At 44.8% G+C, this 27449-nt stretch overlaps 1 protein-coding gene and 2 long non-coding RNA genes across 3 annotated transcripts in view; all 3 read left to right on the plus strand.

Moving 5' to 3' along the window:
* Positions 1 to 16: 16 nt before the first annotated feature.
* LOC142496671 (uncharacterized) lies at positions 17 to 2133 on the plus strand. The gene is made up of 3 exons (XR_012802078.1): positions 17 to 191; positions 813 to 1187; positions 1536 to 2133. It is a non-coding gene; the product is annotated as an uncharacterized LOC142496671 (long non-coding RNA).
* A 15056-nt stretch (positions 2134 to 17189) lies between these two features.
* On the plus strand, positions 17190 to 18259 carry LOC142496670 (uncharacterized). The gene is made up of 3 exons (XR_012802077.1): positions 17190 to 17269; positions 17847 to 18000; positions 18116 to 18259. It is a non-coding gene; the product is annotated as an uncharacterized LOC142496670 (long non-coding RNA).
* Positions 18260 to 18947: 688 nt separating this feature from the next.
* The window catches only part of LOC142498007 (uncharacterized), a 139509-nt gene continuing 131007 nt past the window's right edge, over positions 18948 to 27449 (plus strand). Inside the window, exons 1-3 of the mRNA XM_075606516.1 lie at positions 18948 to 19370; positions 19522 to 19699; positions 20166 to 20393. Of these exons, the coding sequence (XP_075462631.1) occupies positions 19299 to 19370; positions 19522 to 19699; positions 20166 to 20393 (478 nt within the window). The 5' untranslated portion in view covers positions 18948 to 19298. The remainder of the gene's footprint in view (positions 19371 to 19521; positions 19700 to 20165; positions 20394 to 27449) is intronic.

The raw sequence follows: 27449 nt of genomic DNA on the forward strand, positions 1-27449 counted from the left end.
TGTGTCAATAGGTTGGTTCTGTGTTTCTGCTGCTTGGACTCCACAACCCTTTGATCTGGATAATTATACCAGTGCTAATTGTCTGTGCCCAGCCACTGCCACAGGAGGGAAGTGTCTCCCAGGATTCTACTGCACTGAGGGAGCCACAGAGCCTGTTACTTGCCCACCAGGTACCTACTGTGAGAGCGCAGGTGAGAAACATGTCCGTAAACCCTTTCATTCGGCTCAGTATTTATCTATTTGTTATGGGAGGCCCTTTATTTCTTACTACAAAGACATCAACATAAATACACAAAAGATTTATTATGCAGTTAGGCCTAACAGCCTACAGTATATTTTCAACCTTTACCAAGGTTAATTACAAGTTAATATCATTGGTTTCTTACCAAAAAGGGAGGGGGGGGGGTACACTCAATTTAAAACATGATTTACACATCGTGGCACATCAAATATATAGAACAGAAAAAAGAGGAGTTGCTTTCAAAGGCATATATACAGTATAGAATAGTGAATATATAATTAGAGTTGGCTGATTGTTCCAAATAATACCTTGAGTTTTGCGATGGGGACCAGATTGCACAGGCAACCTATAGTTTTGTTGTGACAGTGTTGCTCATTAATATTATTGCAGTAGGCAATATATTATCACCCTCCATTTTCAGATGGAGGCACAGGTTATATCACATCAGTTTATTCCTTTTAAAACTAAAACATCCAGCATGGTGCATATGGACTTTTATGTTGTAATCCTGGTTTATGAGCTGCTTCTCTCATCTTGACATACTGTAGGCATATTATTTTCTGAATTACAGGACTTCCATCCCAGACTGGTGAATGTAGTGCTGGATTTTTCTGTATTGGAGGAGCCAGCACACCCAACCCCACTGATATTGTCCATGGGGATATCTGTCCTCCAGGCACATTTTGTAGTAAGTGAAAAAAGCTAATGATGTAGCAGTTTGCATTTTACTTTGTCCCTAATCTCCACTGGGATGCACATTTATTGAATCATTTCTTCATTTGCTTTATTCTCTCAGCTGCAGGGTCCAAAAATCCCCAGCTGTGTCCTGCAGGCACTTTCTCTGGTGATGCTGGACTAAGAAGCAAGTCTGAGTGTCAACCATGTCTGCGAGGACATTATTGTCATGGTTTGGGACTCACTGCCCCCACCGGGCTCTGCTTAGAAGGTGACAACCAGAGAAATATATAGAAGCATCGGAGGACAGAGGGAGTGCATATTGAGATTCAGATTCACTTACTGGGGCAAATGTTAATTTAGTTTTGCAATCATGGTGCCCATAACTATAGACGTTTGGACCTATTGTTCAGCCTAGGGCTGGTTTGCAATGTGTTTGAGCTTCGAACTTGAATGTTAACCCCATAAAAGAGAGCTAGTGAGGTCCTGGTAGTATGTAGCTGCTGCTCATATTGAAGCTTGGTGTTTGTTAGATGGTTCATTGTGTGGGTTAGAAGGCTGGTTCATTGTGCAATTATAGAAGGCTTTTATACTCTTAATTTGATCTCTGAAATCACAGGGTATTACTGTCCTGAAGCAATGAACATGTCTGATAGCTTCTCATGTCCCATGGGACATCGCTGCCCAATGGGGACCTCTAAACCAATGCCTTGTAAGCCTGGATCCTACCAGAATGAGGAGAAGCAGAGTGTGTGCCGGACTTGCGAAGCAGGTAATGGTCTGCAGAAATAAATATACTAGAGGTTTTGGAAGCAAGACTGAGAATGGGAGTTTTGGCTGCAAATGTTGAAAAGGAAGACATCTTGTCAGTGTGTGAGCACAAGGGAGACATCCCGACAGTGGCAATGTTTCGGCTACAGTAACATTGATGGTGGGAGTGTGTACTACAGTACTTAGTAAATGAAATGACATTTTAATCAAGATAGTGTGCAGGGAAAGTACCTAATTTGTGAATGTATGATTGAAAACGTTTTGTTTATGAGAATGTGTAAAGATGACCATTCTGTATGGAAATGTGTAGGGTAAATACTTTTCAGTCATGTGAGTGTACAATGGAAACCATTTGGCCATAGCAGTGTTCAGAAAGTCATTCTGTAGGCCTGTGTTTGAATGACACACTTAATGGGGTAGATGTATCAACATAAAGAAAATATACAAAGAGGATTTTTGTGATGCGTCGCTCCATTTTCTGTTTGCATTTAGCAAGAAAGTGTCTGGTACAAGTGACACAATTTGTTAGCCATAAAGTCTTATATCACTTCTGACTTGGCAGATTTTTGTGACGCACATACAAAATAAAAAAGTGGCACATGGAGACACAGCTTGATGCATCTGATTATAATCTGTGTGTCATGAAACTCCTTTTATTGACACTCCTCAAATCTCAAATTGACATACATGGCCCAAATCATGGTGCAAAAGCCCTTATTCAGTGAACTGCAATAATGCTTATCCGGGGCTATCTCATGGAAAACCCCATTGCTATTGCAGTTATGGAATAAAGAGACACAAGGTGAACACGTCACTATTTTTTTTTCAAATGATCCACATTTGCCTTGATACATACTGTCTGTGGGAGTAGCAATTGAATCTCATCTCTGGATTGTGTAGGGGAGGTCTGCTCATTGTAGTATGGAAAAAGACATCGGGATCAATGCTACTGTATAAGCTCGATAAGCCACTTATCGAGGCCTTTTCGCCAAAAAGGCCTACTGCTATTCAGTAAGCCTCTACAAATGGCTGATAAAAGGCTTTTTCTGAATTTTTTTGTCCAAAAAAAAAAATCACCAGGCGAGCCGCGATAAGCCACTTATCGGCAGGTTTTCACATTCGTGCAATTCTAGTAGCCTCGAGTAGGCTATCGGGGCTAATCGAGGCTCTAGAATGTAAATTTCCTCTGCAAATCCTCCTGCCAGGAAACGTTGGCGTGAAGGTGGTGAGAACTTGTCTATGAGGCGGCGAGAGAAGACTTAGAAAAATAAATGCATTTTTCCTGCCTTGGATTGTTGCCGAGAGTTTCCGGAGCTGATATCCATTAATATCAGCACCGGAGACCCCCGGCATGAATCCCATGCAATACAAATGCATTTACAGGCAACTTCATTACCTCAGCGGCTAACCGCTAAGGCAATGAAGGGGTTAACTACCGATGCCAGGTTTATTGTGGGTAGCGGGGGTGGGTGAAGGTGATATTTGGCCCTTGGTGGGTGTTTAGGCCTTGCGGGAGGTTACGGGTGGAGTTAACTCCTTCTTTACCTTACAGTACAGTAATGGGCAAAATTAATATTATCCACATATGGATAATAGTGCATTTGCCCATTATAAAATCAAATATGAGCCAGCCAGCATAAATAAAGTAAATAAAACGTTCAACTTACTCCTACCATAATGAAGGGCGTCCTTGTCTGCATACTCCAGGTCCATGTCCTCCGATGCCAGCAAGAATACAAGAAACAGTACAATCTAATGGCCCTAACCCCTTAATCAACTTATCGATTAATAACTGCTATAGTAATTAAGGGGTTAACCATCCCTCCTCCGCTACCCACCTGGGAGGCCTAACCACCCCGGGACCACTATATCCACCCATTGATTGACATCATACTCATATAATATGGGCATGATAAGCCACTATAGCAGTCAATTGTCACCCTAATAAAAAAAGCATGAAGACCAAAAATACACAATAATAAAGATATACAGGCATACCCCACATTAACGTACACAATGGGACCGGAGCATGTATGTAAAGCGAAAATGTACTTAAAGTGAAGCACTACCTTTTTTCCACTTATCAATGCATGTACTGAACTGCAATCGTCACATACATGCATAACTGATGTAAATAACGCATTTGTAACAGGCTCTATAGTCTCCCCACTTGCGCACAGCTTCGGTACAGGTAGGGAGCCAGTATTGCTGTTCAGGAAGTGCTGACAGGCGCATGCGCGAGCTGTCATTGCCTATTGGGCGATATGTACTTACTCGCGAGTGTACTTAAAGTGAGTGTCCTTAAACCGGGGTATGCCTGTACGCAAGTACCTACTGTATACACCCCAATTCAAGAAATAAAAGCACTAGCCAACCAATCAAAGAAATAAAAGCACTAGCCAACCAATTAAATAAATAAAAGCACTAGCCAACCAATTAAATAAATGCACTAGCCAATCAGACAATTCATTAATTTTAAAGACTAGCCAACAAAACAATTAATTAATTTTAAACACTAGCCAACAAAGCAAATAATTAATTTAAACCAGTAACCAACAAAACAAATAATTAATTTAACACGCTAACCCAATCCTGAAATATACTAAAAACAAGCCATCCAAATTCAAAATAATTTAGTTAAAACAATAAACAAAAATAAAAAAAATAACAATCAATAGAAAAAATGATTTGCTAAAAAATGCATGGGCACAGATTAATACATTATCAGTCAATGGGCAAGCAAATACATAAAAATAAATAAATACAATCAAAACATCTGAAAAAAAAAACAATTTCATAAATTCAATATTTTACTTACCTTTCGAAGTGTTCAACCTCCGAATCCCGGCATATCTGCAAGCTCTCGTACTGTGACATCATCACCCACAATCCAACGCCATCCACCTTGAAGACCAGCATCAGGAAAAAAAAATCTTTCTTTTATCTTCTAACACTATCTTCTATCTTCATCTGTAATTATTTTTATCCTTTCTTTAATCTTCTATTTTCTTCTTTCAATCAAAAACCCCATGGTAAAGCCAGAACGGATCTTGTCTCATCGGCTTCTTAAGGTAAAATGAGACGTAGAGGCCTTATATCACTTTAAGGGATGATGTCACATCCTTGAACTAATTTGACCTATCACATGATATAGCAACCAATGGGATTGTCTTCAATTCCTTTGGCTGTAATACCATGTGATATAGCCATGTGGTTTTAAGGAGGTAACGTACCTCCCTTGGAGATGACGTCACATCCTTAAAAAAAAAAAAAGAAGGGGTGGGCACATAATACAGCATCCAATTGGATTGGAGCTGTACCATCTGACCCTAAGATGTGACGTCACAGGCCATATATAAGGCTTGTATGTCTCATTTTACCTCAAGAAGCCGACAAGACAACATCCTGTTGTGGATTTACCATGGGGCTTTGGATTGAAAGAAGAAGATAGAAGATTAATGAAAAGATAAAAATAATTACAGATGAAGATAAAAGACGGTGATAGAAGATAAAAGAAAGAAGATACAAGGAAGAAGATTTTTTTAACCTGATGCTGGTCTTCAAGGTGGATGGCGTTGGATTGCGGGTAATTGGCCGGGATTCGGAGGGTGAAGACTTCTAAAGATAAGTAAAATATTAAATTTATGAAATTGTTTTTTTCCCAGGTTTTTTTATTGTCTTTATTTATTTTTATGTATTTGCTTGCCCATTGACTCATAATGTATTAATCTGTGCCAGGGTACAGATAAATACAGTTCAGCCAATGCATTTTGTGGCAAATTCTATTGATTGTTATTTTTTCTATTTCTGTTCATTGTTTGAATTAAGTTGTTTGGAATTTGGATGGCTTATTTCTAGTACATTTTAGGATTGGTTTATGTTTTAAATTAATTATTTGTTTTGTTGACAACTGGTTTAAATTCATTAATTGTTTTGTTGGCTAGTGTTTAAATTAATTTGTTGATTTGTTGGCTAGTGGTTTAAATTAATTATTTGTTTTGTTGGCTAGGGGTTTTATAGTTTGCTTGTATAGTTTTATTGTGATATTTTGGAATAACATAATTGTCATAGTTTTGCTGTTTTGGTGATAGCTAATTAATTGTGATGTGTACTATTAGGCCATTTAGTTCTTTTATTGTTGGGGTGTTTAGGTTCTTGTGTATTTCGTTGATTATTGTGTATTTTTGTCATGTATTGTTTTTATTAGGTTGACCATTGAGTGATATAGTGGTGTGGCAGGACGGCCTCTCCCGGAGGGGTCAGTAAGACGCTAGACACGATGGGAAACTTTAAACTGGGGGACCAGAGCAACAGCTAGGGCTTCCTAGCCGGGAGAAGTCTCTCCACTTTCCTGGGGAAAAACAAGCTCACCTTGTGTGAGCCACTTCCTGCTTTTTAAACCTGCAGTCTCTCAGGCATCCTGCTTAATTAGGCTGCAGGTGTATGCAGTTATCCAACTGTAGGTTAACTGGTTTAGTGCTGGAAAGTGCACACATCCTCCATTCCAGCTTACTGAGTCAGTGACTCTGACATTGTCCTGTGAGCGGCCCGTGCACCATTCCCGTGCACCAGCATCTTTGTCGAAAATGTCCGACGTCGGCCATACCCTCCCCCTTTTTTTTTCTTGCCTTCCAATTTAGGCATTTTCTTTTTGAGGTAATTACCAGGCCATCTGAGTCTGAGACTGGTACCTCACTATCTCCTTGTCTTGTGCCAGTTTCAGTTTAAGGTTGATGCTCCGCTTTTGTTGTGTCTTTTCTTGCCAAGGTTGCTGAGCATCCTGCTGTCTATTAGCTCTCTCTGCCACGACTCTACGCCACGCTGTGACCTTGATCTGCAAATCCAGAAGATGCATTGTTGTCCTTGTCCTCTTGTCAGAGTCTCCCTATTCTGTAGAAGAGCATTGACCTCGGTCAGATCATTGCATACACTCGCCAGTGACTGTTTGGCCTTCTCTTTTGGACCTTTGTTCCTCTGTGTACCTTCAGTGGTGGGTTCCACACCATTTATCTTCAGTACTTCAACTTGGTCTGGATTTCTATTAACCCGAAGTACATCCCATGGCACTTCTCTTTTACTATCAACAGGCTCATAGGCTTGGGCCTTTCTGTCTTGACTCTTTAACTTACTCTGTTGGGAGATTTGCTGGACCGTCTGTGCGGTCTTTCTCCTCTTACGATCACGGGCACACTTCCGTCTCATTAGCGGCTGTCTCTTCACAGTGGCTGCCCTCATGGCAAGGAATCCACTTTGTGTCCCCTGGGCACTGTAGTTTGATTGGATTCTTACTGTGCTAGTGCATCGCAATTTGGCCTTCGCATTCCGTGCCTTGTGGAAAGTAGACTGTAGTTCTGCAACGGTATCGCAGTCATGCTTCCTGGAGTGCCTCCCTTGTTTTATCTCTACCGCCACCTTTTTATCTCTACCGCCACCTTTTCCATGGACTACTTCAGTGACCCAAATGTCTGTCTTGGGGTTGTAAGCGTTTCCTCCAGCTTCATCTGAGAAACCTCCTGCTGGGCAGCAGTAGAGTCCAATTTAGCGTCCCGCTCAGTCTTCAGAGCCTCGAGCTCCTTGCCTAGGTCACACTTTTGTTTCTCTGCCATCTTGCGGCCAGCACGCTCAGACTCCAGGTCCTTCCTCAGGTCTTGAAGCTGTCCTTCTGCCTTTCTTCTTTCACACAGAGCAGCTGTTAGTTCAGCTTCTTTAGAGTTGAGTCGCGATTCTACATCTCCTAGCAGACTCAGAGCAAGGCTTAAATCTGTCTCTGTTTCTTTATTCTGGACCTGCAGCTGCTGGTGCTCCCCCTTGTCCAGCTCCAGCTGTAGCTGGGCCCCCTCATTGGCCGTCTGGACCAGCTGCTTGTGGATATCGGCCATCTCTGTTTCAGGGTGCAATGTCAGGCAGGCCACCTGACGGACGGACACCTCCTCCCTCTTGGCGCGCTGTATCTTGCGCTCAGTCATCTGCATCTGCAACTCTTCCCGGTGCTTGCTCTGGGTTCGCATCAGCGCCTCCTTCATCTTTTGGAGCTCTGCAGTTTTTGTTGCTAGGTTCGCTGCTGCTTCTGTTTTCCAGGCGTCTTTCTCCTTGGTATACTGACTCTTTTTAATGGCGCTGTCCCTCTGCTTCTCCAGCTCTTGCTTCAGTCTCTGGACCTTCTCATGTTCCTTCTCATATAGAGTCACCTGGCTTCTAAGCTCCACCTCCAGCGATGCTCTTGTGGTGCTCAACGTGACCTTCAGCTGCTCCAGCGTGAGGTATTCTTTTACCAGCACTCTCTCTGCATTCTGCAGTGCAGCCTGTACTTCTACTTTTTCTTGCGCCAATTGCATCTTCACTTTCTGTGCTTGGTGAAGCTTCTCAGTCCCTTTTATTTTCCACATCAGCCTTCACCTTTCCTTTTTGTGCTGTGCGGCACTTTTTCTCTCTTTGAGAGGTTTTCTATGTTGCTACATTGTGCGCCTGCACGCCGAGTCACTGCTGGTTTGTTCCTGGCTGCCCGGTCTGCCGTGACGTCATCTAGAAGCACCATCCATGCCGCCGGTCAGGTGACCACCCTCCGCATCGGCGGGTAGCGGGTTGGCGGTGAAGAACCAAGATCTTGAGACGGAGGGATCCCAGCTTCATCCAGGAGGAACAGGAGCATACATCATATGGCCAAGACCGGACAGGCTTGACATCAACAGCCACGAGAATAATACGTGAGTTTCCCGTGTTCCAGCCTTATAGTGCTCATGGTGAGCCGGTTGGGGGGAAGGACATAACATACATGTTACACTGCCAGACGGTTGTTTATAGCCTGGGTCTTAAAGATTCATTTTATCATTGCTCACCAGCAGGACTATGCTTTATTCTGAGCGCCTGGAGGGTTAGTCAGTTGATTTACCCAGTTGTATGGCTTCTAAGCTCCACCTCCAGCGATGCTCTTGTGGCGCTCAACGTGACCTTCAGCTGCTCCAGCGTGAGGTATTCTTTTACCAGCACTCTCTCTGCATTCTGCAGTGCAGCCTGTACTTCTACTTTTTCTTGCGCCAATTGCGTCTTCACTTTCTGTGCTTGGTGAAGCTTCTCAGTCCCTTCACTGACCTGACCAGTCAGGTTTAAAACCTCTTCCTTCAGGTTTATATTCTCCATTTTCACAGTCTCTATATCCCTTAGGACCGTCTCATTGGCTTCCTACAAAGTACCCAGCTCTGTATTTAGACAGTGGCTCTCCTGGCGTGAGTGTTCCACCTCTGTGCTGAGATGGTGCAAATCTTGTAGAGCCTTCCCATATTTCTGCTTCATATTAGCAATTAGTCCATCAGACTTGTTCTGCTTTTCATCCATGGTAGCAATTGCGGTGTTAGCTTTTTCCAGACTTGTCATCAGCTCCTCCAACTCATTCCGTAAGAGACACTCTGTTTTCCTTAAAGCCTCATACTCTTGTTTAGCTGGGAGTATACACCTCTGCACCTCAGCGTTCGCTTCTCGCTCCCAATTCAATTGTTCCTGCAAGACATCATAATCACGATGGGCAGTTTGAAGTGCAGAAATTAAGGCCTATTTTTCCTGGATCAAGGATTCAGCTTCCCTTTGCTCCTCCTTTTCCTTTGCCACTGTTCCTGTGACAATTCTGCCCATCACTCCGGTCTGCAGCACATCTCGGTGCCTTGCTGACGCCTGTTGTCCTGATATCGCAGGCTCAAGTGGTTTGGTCACTTCCTCTGTGATTTGAGAAATATTTTTCTTTCTCTTCTTCTTTCTCTTTGCTTTATTAGCTCCAGAGACATCAGTGGTACTGGGCACACACACACTGGTATCAGCTTCCACATCTTGCTTTTACTCACAATGTGTTGCTTGCTTTTGCAGCTGTGGGAGACAATATTCATCATGTTGCTTCTGTTGCCACTGTTTATATTTGAGAATTTGGGGACACACCCCTCCTGTGTGTCCTGGTTCATGACAGGCCCAGCATACTAAATCCTTTAGAAAGTCACCTGGATTCCTTCTAGCCGACACGGCTCCGAACTCCTGGTTACCGACTCCAAGGTTATGGGGTCCAGCGCTCTGGACACTGGTCACTTTTGCAGCTTTCATCTGCGGGTACGTCTCTCTTCTCGGGGCCACATATGCGTCGTCTTCATCACCATCATCAAATGGCCTGAAGGGACACTGTTTTGTATGATTACGTACATTGCAAAACTGACACTTGACGGTGGCCATTTTAAAACCCCATTTTTTTTTCACACCCGACGGTGCAGACTTTGCACAACACATGTAAGTTGTATGTGCTTTACAATATTTGAACCTTATCGGTTCTTCTTAGGGCAACTTCTTTGCAAAAATCCATTTTCCCTTTCTTTAATACCAGACAGGGCAAACTTTACACACAGCACTTGCTAGCTGCAAATTCACTCACTTCAGCAAAAGGCATTAGCTTTACACAGCAATCCTTTCATACCCGACGGGGCAAACTTTACAATAAGCACTTGCTAGCTGTAAATTCCATGCTTCAGCAAAATCATTTTTTGGTTTTCTGCTTGAGTTCAGTGTCTCAACACATCTTCATCTACTGACCCCCAGAGGCGTAGCATCCCACTTCTGACACCACCTGTGGCAGGACGGCCTCACTGAGGGGTCAGTAAGATGCTAGACACGATGGGAAACTTTAAACTGTAGTAGTTTATTAGCCGCAACCAAATAAAGTACGGGTGCACTGTCCCTTTAAGAAACCAAATTATAGAAAATAAAACCTATTCCCGTTAGGGAAACTAACTCAACTTCTTGAGCCCTTACTAACAGGGCAGCCAGCTAATCTGGTTATGCCCAAAACATGTGCTCCACAAAGTATAACAATAAAGTATAACAATAAAGTCTTATCTGTATTGTAGCTCCAATAGCAAATAGGAATGCCGGTTCCGGGGAGCAGGCTGTGTCCAGCTCGCCACAATCTTGATCTTTATCCTCGGTTGAGGTCCCAGCTGGTCCCAGCAGCAAAGCTCCTCGCATGACTGGGGGACCAGAGCAACAGCTGGGGCTTCCTAGCCGGGAGAAGTCTCTCCACCCTCCTGGGGAAAAACAAGCACACCTTGTGTGAGCCACTTCCTGCTTTTTAAACCTGCAGTCTCTCAGGCATCCTGCTTAATTAGGCTGCAGGTGTATGCAGTTCTCCAATGTAGGTTAACTGGTTTAGTGCTGGAAAGTGCACACATCCTCCATTCCAGCTTACTGAGTCATTGACTTATCATGCCCATATTATATGGGTATGATATAAAACTGTGCCAATCAATGGGTACAGGGTAGGTATAGTGGGTCTGGGGTAGGTGGTTAGGCCTCCCGGTTGGGTAGCCGTGGAGGGTGGGTTAACCCCTTAATTACTATAGTGGTTATTAACTGTTACGGTGATTAAAGGTTTAAGGGCCATTAGATTGTATTTTTTCTTCTATTCTTTCTGGCAACAGAAGACATGGACCTGGAATATGCTGATGAGGGTGCCCCTCATGATGGCAGGGTTAAGTTGAACGTTTTATTTACTTTATTTATGCCGTTGGCTAATATTTGATTTTATAATGGGATAATAATAATTTTGACCATTACAGTACTGTATATGTTTGGGGGGGGGGTTGTTGGGGGTAGAGGAGGTGGGTAGTAGGGTGGTTGTGTTTATTTTTTTCTTGGGGGTAGAAGGATTGGGTGAAGGGGGCAGTAGCCCCAAAGATGGATGTTTAGGCCTTCCAGGGGGTAGGGGGACTGATTAACCCCTTTGTTCCCACCGCTATGGTAGTGAAGGGGTTAACACCTCCCGCAACCTTCCGGGCAGGTCTAATCACCTACCCTGGACTACTACATCCTTCATCCACCCCCTCTGCCCCAAGAAACAGGCTTCTGAGGTTTAACCCATTCATTGCCTTAGCATCTCGCCGCTATGGTAATTAAGCTTTTTTAATATACATTCTAATACTAGTGTAGATGAGCAGGGGGTCTCCGGAGCAGAACCGCATTGATTTGAGGTCCGGGGACTCCTGCTTCCCGAGATACAGGCCCTGTTATGGGGTGCCGGTATCTCCTATGCATTTTAATGTCCCGCGTCACATGACAATTAGAATAAAATGCATGGAAGATACCGGAACCCCATTACAGGCCTGTATCTCGGGAAGCAGGGTGTCCCTGGACCTCAAATCAACGCTGTTCTGCTCCGGAGACCCCCTGCTCATCTACACTAGTATTACATTTTATATTAAAATCTTTTGTTCGCTGGCGAGATATGTAGTGGGAGAGGCGTCTCTCTCTGTGCAGCTCTCTCTGCAACTGAAAACAATTGCCGGGTAAGGCCTGTTCTGAGAGTTGATCATCACGTCACCGGCTACTCGTCCATTTTGGGAATTTTGCAACGCTCAAAAGACTGGCGAATTAAACGGCCCTGTCGATTTTTTTTTTTTGTGAAGTTTTAGAGCGTAGGCCCCATATTGTATTGTATCAGCTTTTTAATATGAAGAAATAAGAATTAATATGAGGAGAAGAGCAGCTCTTTTGCAACGTTTGCATTCAAAATCCTTATTGAATATATGTTTTCTCTTTCTCTTTTTTAACCTCTATATTTTGTGAATCTGGGTTTTATTGTGTCTTTTGGCATTCCCCATCACAGGATATTATTGTGACAGCAAAAATGAACCTGTCAGTGATTTCACCCAGTTCATATGCCCACAAGGGTTCTTTTGTCCTGCGGGGACCCAGCACGGCACTCAATACAGTTGTCCAGCTGGAACCTATGGAGCTAGCCCCGGTTTAACGAGCATCACTGAGTGTGTAAACTGCCCATCTGGGAAATACTGTAAAGAATTGGGTCAGGTAAAGCCCACAGGTACAGTATGTCGATGTGTGAGAATGTGAAGAGCTATGTGGAGCTACCCTTTCTGGTATAAAGGGAATTAAATCTGCTTTCAGGAGAATGTTATCCAGGCTACTGGTGTAAAAAAGGGGCTAAAGAAGAGCGTCCCCAAGATGGACTGTCTGGTGTCCTCTGTCCGCCAGGACACTACTGTACAGAAGGTAATTTAAGTAACTCCAACATACACTGACCTGCCTCTGCCATACAACCAGGAAACAAGGAATTGAGTCTGGTGTCATGCATTTACAGGAACACATCTGCCATCCCCCTGCCCCCTGGGCACTTGGTCAGACTCAGAAGGCATGAGCAGTATTTTGGAATGTAAACCATGCCCAGGAGGACATTACTGTAATGGCACAGGAAAAATATCTCCTTCAGGGCTGTGCGCCCCAGGGTGAGTCAAAGAGTGCATTTGACTATCTTAGGTACCGGTATTCAGACAATAGAATTCAGTATCTTTAGTCCTACAAGTATCCTCTCAAAATGCATGTTGTCTGCTGTGTGTTCCAGATATTATTGTGTTAATGGAGCTGAAACTTCAACCCCAAGCTTGGGTTCCTCTGGTGGTGAGTGCCCACCAGGGCATTTCTGCTCTCCTGGGTCTGCCAGTCCTACACCCTGCCCCCCTGGTACTTACATGCCGCTGAGTGGAGCAACTGAGTGTTACATATGCCCCAGTGGTAAATACTGCATACCAGGATTGGAGTCTCAGCTTTGTCCTAGAGGTAAATCATATACTGTATATCCACATCTAAAAAGCAAACAACTCTGTCTCAGGCTAACACACACAATGTGCATTTATCAGCTCTTACTCTACATTATTACATTGTGAATTAATGCCATTATTATTCTTTTCAGGATTTTACTGTCCACAGGGAACTGGTTTAGACTGGAAACCCTGTCCTCCAGGGACCTACAATCCAGAGCAGGGGCTGGAAAATGTCACTGCCTGCAGAGTGTGTGATGGAGGAAAATTCTGCTTGTTCTACAATGCCAGCAATGTGACTGGAGACTGCTCCAAAGGATATTATTGTACTGCAGGGTCCCAGCTCCCAAATCCAGAGCAGGAACTGCCTGGTAATGAGCATACAGTACTCTAGAACAAGTTTCATGCAGTGTCCACAACACACACTCACATGTAGCCATATCAAAGCGGTTTCTCATATTGTAAAACCTTAAAGTTACAGGAGAACACTCTACTTCCTGTGTTACATGCTAAAAATGTACGGTTACATTCTAGTTAAATATATATATTGTGATGCGCACTCCACATTGCAGTGTCCTTTGTCCCAATTTAAGGCCGGAAACACCGTATTTTCTATGCAGGGGTTTATTTACAGGGATTAATTCATACAACTGGCCCACCGTCCCTTTAAGAAAACGTGGGACATGGGACGCTCTCTCTCCCCCCTCCATGATTGGCTGCTGATTCATTATGCACGCGCAACAGCCACTGACAGTGATTTCCCAGCTAATCTGATGACGTCACGAGCGCGACGGCGGAGGTGGCGGGGCGGACCACGGGACTCCCTTCACGGCCAATCAGTTAGTCTGTTTGGGTCAATTGGTTATAGGTTTAGGGGTTTAGAAGGGACATCATGGCCAGTTGTCTTTAGCATCACCCTGAGGAAGGTCCTACAGGGACCGAAACTTTGGTCATGTTTGTGCTGGTTTTTCACCTTTAATACAAGCTTTTTCACTTACCTTTGAGTGCTGTCTTCTGTCTGCTCTTGCGAGGGTTGACTGCTTTGTTTGTTTATCATTATAGGATATGCACCTCACATTTCTTCCTGTATTTGGAGTGCCAGCTGCCCCCCATTTCTGTATATATATATATATATATATATATATATATATATATATATATATATATATATATAAAATTATTTTTTTAAATATATATATACTAGCTGAGAGACCCGGCGTTGCCCGGGATGTAATGTTCCCGTTCCTCTCTCTCCTCCCCCCTCTCTCTGTTTGTCCCCCATTCACATCAATCCAGTCCCCCCCCTCCCTCCCTCCTTTACAGCTTCATGTAGCGTGTGTGCGTCAGTCACTGTGTGTTTGCTCGCGCGTCAATGAGTCTGAGGCAGAAACACAAACACACACAGACTGACTGACGCACACACAGTCAGTGTGTGCCTCAGTCAGTGTGTGCGTGCGTCAGTCAGGCTTTGTGTGCGCGTCAGTCAGTGTGTGCGTGCGTGCGGCAGTCAGTCAGTGTGTGCGCGCGGGGTGTCAAAGGCAGGGGGGGGCGTCAAAGGGAGGGGGGGGGCGTCAAAGGGAGGGGGGGGGCGTCAAAGGGAGGGGGGGGGGCGTCAAAGGGAGGGGGGGGGCGTCAAAGGGAGGGGGGGGGCGTCAAAGGGAGGGGGGGCGTCAAAGGGAGGGGGGGGCGTCAAAGGGAGGGGGGGGCGTCAAAGGGAGGGGGGGGGCGTCAAAGGGGGGGGGGGGGCGTCAAAGGGAGGGGGGGCATCAAAGGGAGGGGGGGGGGCGTCAAAGGGAGGGGGGGGCGTCAAAGGGAGGGGGGGGCGTCAAAGGGAGGGGGGGGGCGTCAAAGGGAGAGGGGGGGGGCGTCAAAGGGAGAGGGGGGGGCGTCAAAGGGAGGGGGGGGGGGCGTCAAAGGGAGGGGGGGGCGTCAAAGGGAGGGGGGGGCGTCAAAGGGAGGGGGGGGCGTCAAAGGGAGGGGGGGGCGCCTCAAAGGCATGGATTCCTCCCCCTGCATTTCCTGCAGTGGACAGGAGGGGGGGGGCAGTGGACAGGAGGGGGGGGGGGCAGTGGACAGGAGGGGGGGGCAGTGGACAGGAGGGGGGGGCAGTGGACAGGAGGGGGGGGCAGTGGACAGGAGGGAGGGGGCAGTGGACAGGAGGGGGGGGGCAGTGGACAGGAGGGGGGGGGCAGTGGACAGGAGGGGGGGGGGGCAGTGGACAGGAGGGGGGGGGCAGTGGACAGGAGGGGGGGGCAGTGGACAGGAGGGGGGGGCAGTGGACAGGAGGGGGGGGCAGTGGACAGGAGGGGGGGCAGTGGACAGGAGGGGGGGGGCAGTGGACAGGAGGGGGGGGCAGTGGACAGGAGGGGGGGGCAGTGGACAGGAGGGGGGGGCAGTGGACAGGAGGGGGGGGGGGCAGTGGACAGGAGGGAGGGGGCAGTGGACAGGAGGGGGGGGGCAGTGGACAGGAGGGGGGGGCAGTGGACAGGAGGGGGGGGCAGTGGACAGGAGGGGGGGCAGTGGACAGGAGGGGGGGCAGTGGACAGGAGGGGGGGGGCAGTGGACAGGAGGGGGGGGCAGTGGACAGGAGGGGGGGGCAGTGGACAGGAGGGGGGGCAGTGGACAGGAGGGGGGGGGCAGTGGACAGGAGGGGGGGGCAGTGGACAGGAGGGGGGACAGGAGGGGGGACGCAGTGGACAGGAGGGGGGACGCAGTGGACAGGAGGGGGGGCAGTGGACAGGAGGGGGGGGCAGTGGACAGGAGGGGGGGGCAGTGGACAGGAGGGGGGGGCAGTGGATAGGAGGGGGGGGCAGTGGACAGTGACACACACACACACACACACACACACCCCTCAGTTGATGCGCCCTTTCTCAGTTCCGTTTGGCGCCGGAGGTGGGGAGCGACACCTACCTGTACTTCCGGGCGCCGCCACCGTCTGACTCGGCGCCGCGAGGGAGGAAGGGGGTCCGCCATCTTACGCGCCGCGTGGCAGCTGCGGGAAGCGAGGTGATTTGGAGCGGGGAGGGGGGAGAGGTGATTTGGAGCGGGGAGAGGTGATTTGGAGCGGGGAGAGGTGATTTGGAGCGGGGAGAGGTGATTTGGAGCGGGGAGAGGTGATGCCGCTGGGGAGGGGGAAGAGGTGATGCCGCTGGGGAGGGGGAAGAGGTGATTCCGCTGGGGAGGGGGAAGAGGTGATGCCGCTGGGGAGGGGGAAGAGGTGATGCCGCTGGGGAGGGGGAAGAGGTGATGCCGCTGGGGAGGGGGAAGAGGTGATGCCGCTGGGGAGGGGGAAGAGGTGATGCCGCTGGTGAGGGGGAAGAGGTGATGCCGCTGGTGAGGGGGAAGAGGTGATGCCGCTGGGGAGGGGGAAGAGGTGATGCCGCTGGGGAGGGGGAAAAGGTGATTTGGAGAGGGGAGAGAGGTGTGTGTGTGTGTGTGTGTGTGTGTGTGTTATTTATTTTTTTGGACCTTTGGCCCGTCACTCCGCCTCAGGCCAATGAGAGGTGTGGGGGGCGGGCCAAGGGGGTGGTGTGAGTGTGTGAGGCCAATGAGAGGTGTGCGGGGGCGGGCGGGCCAAGGGACCAATGAGATTGCCGCTAGGGACACCGGACATCCAGCAGGCAGGCATGCATGCATGCAGGCAGGCAGGCAAACATACAGTGCTTTCACTAATATAGTATAAGATATACAGTATATATATAAAATAAATTATGTACAGTATGTACTGTATGTTAAAGTCTTTCTGAGGTATTCTCCCCCCTACCTTTACATAGATTCTGCTATCTCTCATTTCAAATATTTTCGTCACCGATTCCAAAGTTTTGTGTGGACTTGAGCACATGTTCAGCATTCATTCCCATTAATATATTCTATTAATTATTTTTGTTTGACATTAGGTTCAGCTGGTCCCTGCCCTCCAGGACACTTCTGTCCACAGGGCAGTATTGTGCCCACTCCTTGCATGCTTGGGACCTTCAGCTCGGGAGTTAAACTGCACTCTGAGGTATGATTGTTAGTAGTACTCATTCCCTTTACCTTATATAACTCTGGTAATATCTATACAAGGCAAATCAGATATTTTTCTTTGAAAGTTAATAGTGCACTCAATGTACAAAAGGCCCAAAATTATGGTACAGCAGTAAAATTGGTGTATGAAAAGGTATACCATTTGAACAAACGTATACAAACTGCCTTGTTTGATTGACATATGCCTTACTGAAACTGAATAGAAATCGTAATATGTTTCTTGGTATAGAAAACTGCAGGAACATTAACAATGAAATAACATTCCAGCTACTCTCACTTACAAAATGTTATGATTGGTAATAGTAGTAGGTTATGTATTGCTGCACATATTTACAAACGCCACATAATTTGATGACTTAGTGAATTTGGCTTCATGTGTAGCACCTAGGCATATGTAGCAGGTATCACCCATCCTGTAATGTTACCCAATTATAATGTAGACCAATTCCCTTGATTGAAACTTCTATAGGATCAGGTGTGTAATCGAAATGGAGGATAGGCACTGGTAATTTCTTGTATGACATGGTAAATCAATGTTTTGTTGTTTCTGAAAGTCTGAGTGCTCTCCATGCCCTGCTGGACATTACTGCAACACTCCAGGCCTGGTGATTCCAACTGGACAATGCTCAGAGGGGTTCTACTGTATGTCATCTTCTACTTCTCCCCACCAGCTCTCTACTGACCATACTGGTGGACCATGCCCTCAAGGTATATGCTCTTAAGCCATGTAGGGAAGTCTGGGGAAAGATGCAAATATATCATGGATGTTTTTGAGAATACATTCACTGACTTAAATATGTTCAAGCTATTTCTTGCATTTCAGGGCATTTCTGTCCCATGGGCTCTGCTACCCCTCAGCCCTGTCCTCCTGGAACATACAACCCAATAGAAAGGCAAAGTGCCTGCCAGCATTGCATGAAGGGGTGAGAACTGCTTTATATCACTGTTTAAACTGCAGTGATTTTATAACTGTGTGCTGTGGCTTGTGCATGTTACAAATGAGTGCATAGTACATGTATACCGTGATTTCCTTACGTAGCTTGTATAATGCATCAGAATATGTGTCTCATTCCAACACTCTCTATTGTTGGACTGCAGGTTTTTTTGCCCCAGTAACACCTCCTACTTTTTGGGAAAGGAATGCACTCCGGGCCATTACTGTCCAACAGGAACAATAATTTCAGACCAATTTCCATGTCCAATAGGCACCTATAATCCACAGAAAGGAAGTTTTCTGTTTGAACAATGTTTGCCATGTGACCCAGGTAATGTTATCTAACTAGTGATCGGGTGTGAAATTCAGTAAGTGTCAAGGAACACTATCCCTTTTTAGCTATTTTAACCAAGGCTTGAACTACCCTTAAGGCACTTTCAAGGTCCCACAGGCAACTCTATGAACAGATGGTTTTCTTTCAATCCTAAATTAGACATTATAACCTAAATTTAGTAAACTGCTTTCTACTACTGTATGATACACCTTGCAGCACTGGTAGATACTTTGCAGACCATTAACCATCTCTGGAAGGTGTAGGTATTGTATAAGACTGCTTAGTTAATATGACCTATATGTGTATTTTATCCCTTCAAATCACAATTTTGAATCCTAACATGATCATGATGAACGCACCATACATATGAATACAAATGTATATAAATGTCCTGCTCTCGAAACCTGGGCAGAAGCAGATGACAGGTCCTTGCTCTGCAGGATATTACTGTACAAACTCTGTAAGAACACAAATGCAAGGGATTCTCAGAGATCTCTGTCCTCAGGGGCAATACTGTCCTTGTGGTTCTTGAGCCCTTACCCTTGTTCTCTGGGAATATATAGCAACTCTTCTGGGCATATTGGGAACTGGCTGCTATGCGAGCCAAATAAACGATAAGGAAGACCCAACACAATGGGGAACATCAGACATGTGGTTGAAAACCTCCATCTGCTACAGTAAGATCATGCAATCTATTTGGTTTAATTTTCAGGGCACTTTTGTAACACACCTGGGCTTATGTCTCCGAGTGGCATCTGTGAGGATGGATACTTCTGTGTCAGAGGATCATTCTCTTCTCATCCTTCTAAGGTTACATACCGCAACATGCATAATCTTTATTTTCTCTGCTACAGTTTCTCTGTTACAGTGTTTAGTTTTTCTATTTTCCTTCTCTTATTCCCTTGAAAACAATCAAAAGAGTCTTGTAGCCACAATGTTTCTATGTTTTTTCCCCCAACAGGTGACGAGCAGTGGAGGTCCCTGCCCACTAGGTCATTTCTGTCCCAGGGGGAGCCACACACCCCATCCTTGTCCTGCTGGGTCCTTCTCTGACTCAGAGGGACAAGACCATTGCACAGAATGTGCAGAGGGTTTCTACTGTCCACTACAAGCATCAAACAAAACCATCTGCCCTGCGGGTACAGTGCAGTAATTCATATTTTGTTTTATGGAAACAGAAGGATATGGCTATTCTAATAACTAACGCATTTAATTCCTGGGGTCTGCATCCAGACTAATTTGTTTCAGATGAGCTGACTAATCTTGTTATGCTCCAACTATAGAAAAATAGTCAGAAAATACAAAGTAGTACTAGAGTAGGTACTGTAGAGCAGGTTCCACTTGAACAGGGGTTCTCAAGCTCCTCTGCATTACTAACCAATGTAATCAATGCATTTGAATTCAGGAGAATGCCCCTAATTTGTGAGAGAAGTGGCTGCAATCACAGCCCTTTAGGTATCCAGATATTTCCTATATATTTTGTAATTTCCCCTATTTATTTTGAGTTAGCATTCAACTTCACTCCAGCAGTCTTCTGTTGGGTTTATAATCCTTTAGATTTCTCCTTACCCTGGTTTTCTTCATGTTTTGATGTCTTCCATCCAGGACATTACTGCCCAAAGGGGACAGAATTTGCATTTCAATATCCATGCCCGCAAGGTACCTTCAGCGACAATCAGGGAGCAGTTGGAATCAGCACTTGCCTAACCTGCTCCCCAGGAATGTTCTGCTCCAAACCTGGCTTGACAAGACCAGATGGCCCCTGTGCACCAGGATGGTTTTGCTCAGCAGGATCAATATCGGAGAAGCCCATATACCCTACAAAGACTCACGGTAATGGATGAGGAGATTTTGAGTGAACTTCCTTACTCTGGAAGACTTCAGCTTAATTAATTTGAATTACCCAAAAATTAGATGAAAACCATGCTGAGCTATTAAAATATAGTAATGGGTGGTGTATAAAGGGATATAAAGTATAATAAGTGAAAAGACAGAAAGAAAAGATCCACATGACTGCACTCAAACTCAATGTGATAAAACATAGCCTTTAATAAAAAATATGATACAAACAGGAGCAATTGTCCCAAACTGTTACAAAATATGAAGGGAAATGCTCAGTGTAATACTGTATTGGTTTAAACAAAGAATCCCAACACTAAGTAAAAAGAATAACAGACTCCCTGTGCACTGTCCAAGACTAGATGAGGATTATGTCAGCAACTGTGGACTTGATAACAGGGACTAAGGGGGCTATGCACTAAGCTCCGTTAAGTCACTTTTAGACCGCAAAGTGCTTTTCTAAGTCCAACTTTGCTCAATCGCAACCCTGTTTGCGTTAAATTCTGCCCTTAAGCGGGATGCACTAAGCAACACAACCTTAGCAAACGCGAAAGTTGCGTTGATCAGAACATGCCAGGTCAGAGTAGACGCAAAGAAATCTGGACTTAGAAAAAATTCTTGCTTTTTATTTTTGCATGCGCAAAACCCATACAGCAGGCCGGCGGGTGTCCCCGGATGACCACGCGGGGGTCCTCGAGGGAGCCCGGGGGTCGCGCGGGTGTCCCCGGCGGACCCTGCAGGTGGACGGGGTTCCCCGTCTCACCAAGCGGGGATCCCCGCAGGCCTGCGGTACCAATGTTGCACCTCCAAAAATAATAAACAATAATTATAACTAAATACACCCCCTAACACATACTATACAGTAATGGCCAAAATTACTATTATCCAAATATGGATTATTATTTTAATATATTAAATATATATATAAATTACTATTATCCAAATCCATTTGGCCATTTTAAATACATATAACATTCAATAAATACAGTCAAAACATTTTACACTTACCTTTTTACAGGCACCCACGATGAAGGCCGTCTTCATCCTCATCTTCATTCTGCCCATGCCCCTATGGTGCTGCAAAACATGCACAACAATTACAATAGCCAATGTAATGTCCCCTAACCCCTTAATCACCATAGCAGTTATTAACTGCTACAGTCATAAAGGGGTTAACCCACCCTCACCCACCACTCGGGAGGCCTACATACCCTCCCACACTAACCCCCCACCCCGTGAGGCCTAACCACCCTCACCCACTACCCACAAGGGAGGCCTACCCACATACCCTTGGGGCCAATACCCCCTCCCCCCACCCCCAGTACCCACAATAAAAACCATACACAGCCCCACAATAAGCATCATTCTATTTATTAAATACATAACCCACTCCCTGTGCCCCCCCCATAAATACATGGTTTATCCTTTCACATACAGGGTTCATACCCCAGCCCCACGCGAGTCACCGGCGTGCCTGGCGGGTCACCTGACAGACCTACAGGGTACCAGCAACATGTTTCACACAGGTTCTGGAGGCCTGTTGGTGGGTCCCGGCAAGCACCATGGCCCCCAGGTGGTCTCCTTGAGTCACTGTGGGCCACAAATGGGTCCTCACGGAAGGCCCACGGTTGTCTGGGAGCCCCGGGTCAGACCCACAGGTGTCTGCGGGGCCTCGGGTGGTTCTCACGGGGGTCTGGGAACTCACGAGTGCTCACAACGGGTCCGCGGTGCCCCCACGGATGTGGGACCACCGGTTCTTCCCCGCACTCTATGGGTCCTCGGTGCCCCCACAGATGTGAGGCCACCGGTTCTTCACCGCAGGTGTCACCCGTGGAACCACCAGCCTTATACCCGTGAGATACCCTAGGATACCGCAGGTGGTCTCCAGAGGTCTCACGCATATACATTCAATACATACATCCCATCCACCCCCAACACCTACAGTACAATAATGTGCCAAATAACTATTATCCAGATATGGATAATAGATTATTTGCCCATTATTAAACACATAAAACATGCATAAATCAAAACATGCATTTTAATCTTAAAATCACCACATTGCATGTTAAAATAAATCCAGCAGCCTTTGTAAATATTAACCAACAAAAATGCAGCTACACAAATGTCTATGAAACGTCACACAATTGCATAAAGTGTAAAGTCTCTGATTGGCTCTAGTAAACCATGTGACAGAGGCTTGGGGGAGAACGGATGTGACATCTTTGAAAGCCTGTCATGGTACTAGAGCCAATCAGAGTTGGGATGTATTTCCCACGCTCTGATTGGCTACCGTACCATGTGAGACCGGCCATGTTTATTTTAATGACGTCATCTTAAAGGCAATTGAAGCAAAGCCATTCTGATTGGCTGTGCTTTCATTACCTTTAAATGACGTCATCATTTTTTTTTGGCTCGGCCAAATCACATGTTTTTCACGGCCCAATCAGGACCGTGGGAAACGTTTGACCAAAATGTGACGTCATAGGCCTATAAAAGCCTATGTCGCCTCATTTTGAAGCTAGTCGGCAAGGAGGGAACATCTGCCCTCCTAACAAGAGAAAACAGGCGTGGCGTAAGAAGAAGGAAGAAGACGGAAGAAGATGGAAGAAGACGGAAGAAGACCCCAGAAGACCCGAAAAGACCCCAAAGAAGAAAGAAGACACAGACGTGGATTTGTTATGGTTTTTTATTTTATGGCTAACCTGTGGATTGGTTCCTGTGCTTCCAGGTCGCCTGGATTTCGGTGAGTGGGCATCTAATGGTGAGTAAACAAAAGGAAAGTTTATTATTTTTACTTTGACAGGTTTTTATGATTTTTCATTCATGTCTTTTATTTTTTCAGTTCCATTTAATGCCTGTTAATGTATCTATGTATATACATACATTCACGGACACTCAATGGGTGTATTGTATGTGAATTTTGTATGTAAATGCTTTGTATTTTATGCTCTATTATTGCCCCTGTATGTAATGTTTATCTATCTGTATGGTTAGACATACAGGGATAATAATTGATTGTTTGGCTCATGTTTAGGTTCTTTTCATGTATGGATAATGTATGTAGCATTTTTATTTTGTCATTCTTGTGAATAATGTAATTTGTATTTAGGTAATGGCTTATTTATTGTAGTTAGATTAGAATGATGTTGGTTACTTTAAATTAGAATTGTTTTGGCAACGGTTTGGCTTTAGCAATTGAATAGGGAATTGTATAATTGATTTGTATTGTATTTTAATTGTTTGAGGAAATGGATTCATTGATTGATGCTAATTGTATTAATGTTGGTTAGTTTCTAATTGATTTTCATGATGGCATTGGTGGTTAGGGGACATTGTTCATAGTGTATTTTATTGTTACATATATTTTGCATAGTGTTACGTGATGCACAGATTAATTGCATCATGTACACACTCTATGCAATTGTGTGACATTTCATATACATTTGTGGAGCTGCTGATTTGTTGGCTTATATTTACAATAGATGCTGGATTTATTTTAACATGCAATGTGGTGATTTGAAGATTAAAAATTCATGTTTTGATTTATGCATGTTTTATGTGTTTCATAATGGCCAAATAATATATTATCCATATCTGGATAATAGTTATTTTGCACATTATTGTACTGTATGTGTTGGGGGGGGGTGTATTGGCTCCAAGGGTATGTGGGTAGGCCACCCTAGTGGGTAGTGGGTGAGGGTGGTTAGGCCTCACGGGGTGGGGGGGTAGTGTGGGAGGGTATGTAGAGAGGAAATCCTGGGATTGCAGCGGTGCACAGCCAAAACAGGAGGAGGGGACCAGCAAGGTGTGGGTTAAAAAATTACTTTATTGATACATGATATCGGGCTAACACACTCTGATGCGTTTCGGACGAAAAATGTCCTTTATCAAAGAGCTGATTTGCGTCTATCCCCCATTGCAGTGTAATAAGAAAAACCCCGCCCACCCGCGTCATCGCGCTGCGTGATTTTGGCGTGAAAACCGCCGAGATGTAACCTTATTGGTCAAGACCAGCAACCAATGGGAAGTCTCCATGTGAATGGTGTATTGCAAAGCGAGGGTGATGACGCGCTGCTCTCGCCGGCGCGGCAACCTCTCCGCCATTGTACATAGCAACGCTGCATGGTTACCCTTCCTAATTCCTAACAACAACAAAGGGCCTCCCCTTAACGTGCATGAAAACATATATAAACGGATGAGCAGATGGGAACGGAGAATGACCAACAGGGGAAGGGTAAAGGGGAAGAGAAGGACAAACAATAAGACTGTTAAGGAGGAGAAGGAAAATACAATAACATTAACATTAGCATTGCAATAAATACTAGGCTATACACATAACAACATTAACAACAAAATATTAAAAACAATAGATAATAGAATAGCAAATCTAAAAACTGAAGTGGAGGCAATACATGAAATTCAAGGAACAATATTAGAATGTGTCTTGTTTCAATTGACTATAAATTAAGGATATTTGTGAATATAATTATTCAGTCTATGTGTATTTGTTTGATAACCTTATTTTGTTTTATTTATACTATATTGGGAGAGACATATATCTACCCCTATTGTAACACAATGCATTATGTGGGGAGCCTCATATTGCCCCCATGTTTGTTATATCCTTTCTCAAAAATATTAATCAAATGAGAGGATAAAGCCAGGTTTCTCACGCCAATTGCTTATTTGGAGTATACCTATATCATAATGGATATTGAGGTGCAATCTGAACAGTGGTATATGAAAAAATTGTTTTTGCAACACATTAATTTGAACTTATATGTCCATGTGGACACAGATGTTAATTTTAGTTGCCATATAGAGCCAGAGTATCCATTGAGTCTAGGGAACTGTGACAAATATTTATACATTTATTTAAGGAAGTGTTTGAGCTCCCAGTCCTGGTTCATGCCCCTGGGTGCCAATGTCCCAAGGGCATAAATCCAGAACATCTCCCTACATTTCAATGATGCCTCCCTGTGGCCTCCCCTAGGGTGTATGGGGATGTTTTCAATTGCGCTGTACGTGAATGTTTTTATAGATCCTACAGGACATATATTGAAATGGCGCGCCACAGGAAAACGATCATCACGGTTCCTAATACTGCGAATATGCTCATTAATTCAGATTTTGAGTGCTCTTATGGTCCTGCCTTTGTAGCCACTCCCACATGCACATTTGAACAAATAAATGACATCATTTGTGTTACATGTCATAAATGACTCAATACGGTATATATGACCAGTATGGATATCTTTAAGAGATTTGATTGGTTCAGCATATCTGCAGAGATTACATAGTCCACACTTGTAGAATCCCTTTGGTAGTTGTTTTTTGCTAGTCTTCTTAGACCCATACATACTAGGAGAAACATAATTACCAATGGTCTTCGCCTTTCTGAAGACCATTCTCGGATTAAATTTAGTATACTGATCTAGGTCTGTATCCAATTTTAAGATTCCCCAAGGTTTCTGTAATATGAATCTAATCTGCTCCGATTGTTTAGAAAATGTGGTTATGAACAGTGGACACTGTTCAGTTGCATTTTTGTTCATGATTTTTGTGGTGGTTTTTTTGGGGGTCCTCTTTTTGAGAGGGTGTTCCCGGTCCATTTCTAAAGCATGGTTAAATGCAGTTTCTAGGTCCCTCTCTCCATAACCACGATCTCTAAACCTGTTCTTAAGGTCTTCTGCTTGTTCCATAAAGGACTCTTGTGTGGAACATAACCTCCTTAACCTCAGGAATTGTCCTTTCGGTATGCCCTTGATTAGTGATCTAGGATGGGCGCTGTTTGATCTGAGCAGAGAGTTTTTGGAGTTTGCTTTTCTGTAGATGTTAGTCTGTATTTGTTGACCAACATCTATGTATAAATGTAAGTCTAGGTAATCAATCTGTGTATCGTGGTACGAGTGTGTAAACTTCAAATTGTACGTGTTTGCTTCAAGATATTCAAAAAAGCCGTGCAGTGTATCAGTGTCCCCGTTCCAGATAAATAATAAGTCATCAATGAAACGACGATAAAAAATAATATGTTCTCTAAAGGGGTTAGTGTCACCAAAAATGTGAGTGGTCTCCCAGAATCCCATGAATAGGTTTGCATATGAAGGTGCAAATGATGTGCCCATAGCTGTCCCTTGTGACTGTAAATAAAATTGGGTGTAAAACATAAAATAATTGTGCTGTAATAAAAAAATAACTGAGTCCAATAGAAACGTGCTTTGTGCCAAATTTAAGTTGGAGTGATTGAGAAAGTGACTGATTGCTCTCGTGCCCAGGGTGTGATCAATTATAGTGTATAGAGAGGTTACATCGAGCGTAACCCACATGTAACCATTTAACCATTTAATTTTTTGAATATCCTGAAGCAAATCCGCCGAATCCCTCAAATAAGCAGGTAATGTTTTGACCAATATTTGTAAAAAATAATCTAGATAGACCATCTCCCAAAGATCCAATACTTGAAATAATAGGTCTGCCAGGAGGGCAGACTAAGGTTTTGTGGATCTTTGGGAGATGGTGAAAAATAGGCACGATGGGAAACGGATTGTACAGATAAGTTGATTCCCGACTGTTAAGTACCCCCAACTCCCTGCCCAGATCAAACAGGTCTCGAATCTCCGCCAGATATGACTGTGTAGGGTCCCTATCAAGCTTACAGTATGCCTGTGTGTTGGAGAGCTGTCTCAAGGCTTCTGTACGATAAGCTTCCGTATGCATAATCACCACTGCTCCCCCTTTATCCGCATTCTTAATGATAATATCAGACCTCTTTTTTAGTGAACTCAGGTTTGATCTTTCTTCTTTGGTCAAATTGTCAAAAGAGGGAGCAGTGAAGGTATAGCCTTTGGCCAGAATCTGTAAATCCTTCTCCACTAGTCTCACAAAGGTTTGTAAATGAGGACCTCTGGAGAAGGATGGACAGAAAATGGATTTACTTCTAAAATCTGTGTGTTTGGTACCGCTCAAGAATGTAAACTGTTCTTCATTGTCTATGGAATCTGAGATCCTATCTTCCATATCTAGGTCTAACATATCCTGGAGCACTCC

This window comes from Ascaphus truei, chromosome 6 (genome assembly GCF_040206685.1).
Source record: "Ascaphus truei isolate aAscTru1 chromosome 6, aAscTru1.hap1, whole genome shotgun sequence".
Classification (NCBI taxonomy): domain Eukaryota; kingdom Metazoa; phylum Chordata; class Amphibia; order Anura; family Ascaphidae; genus Ascaphus; species Ascaphus truei.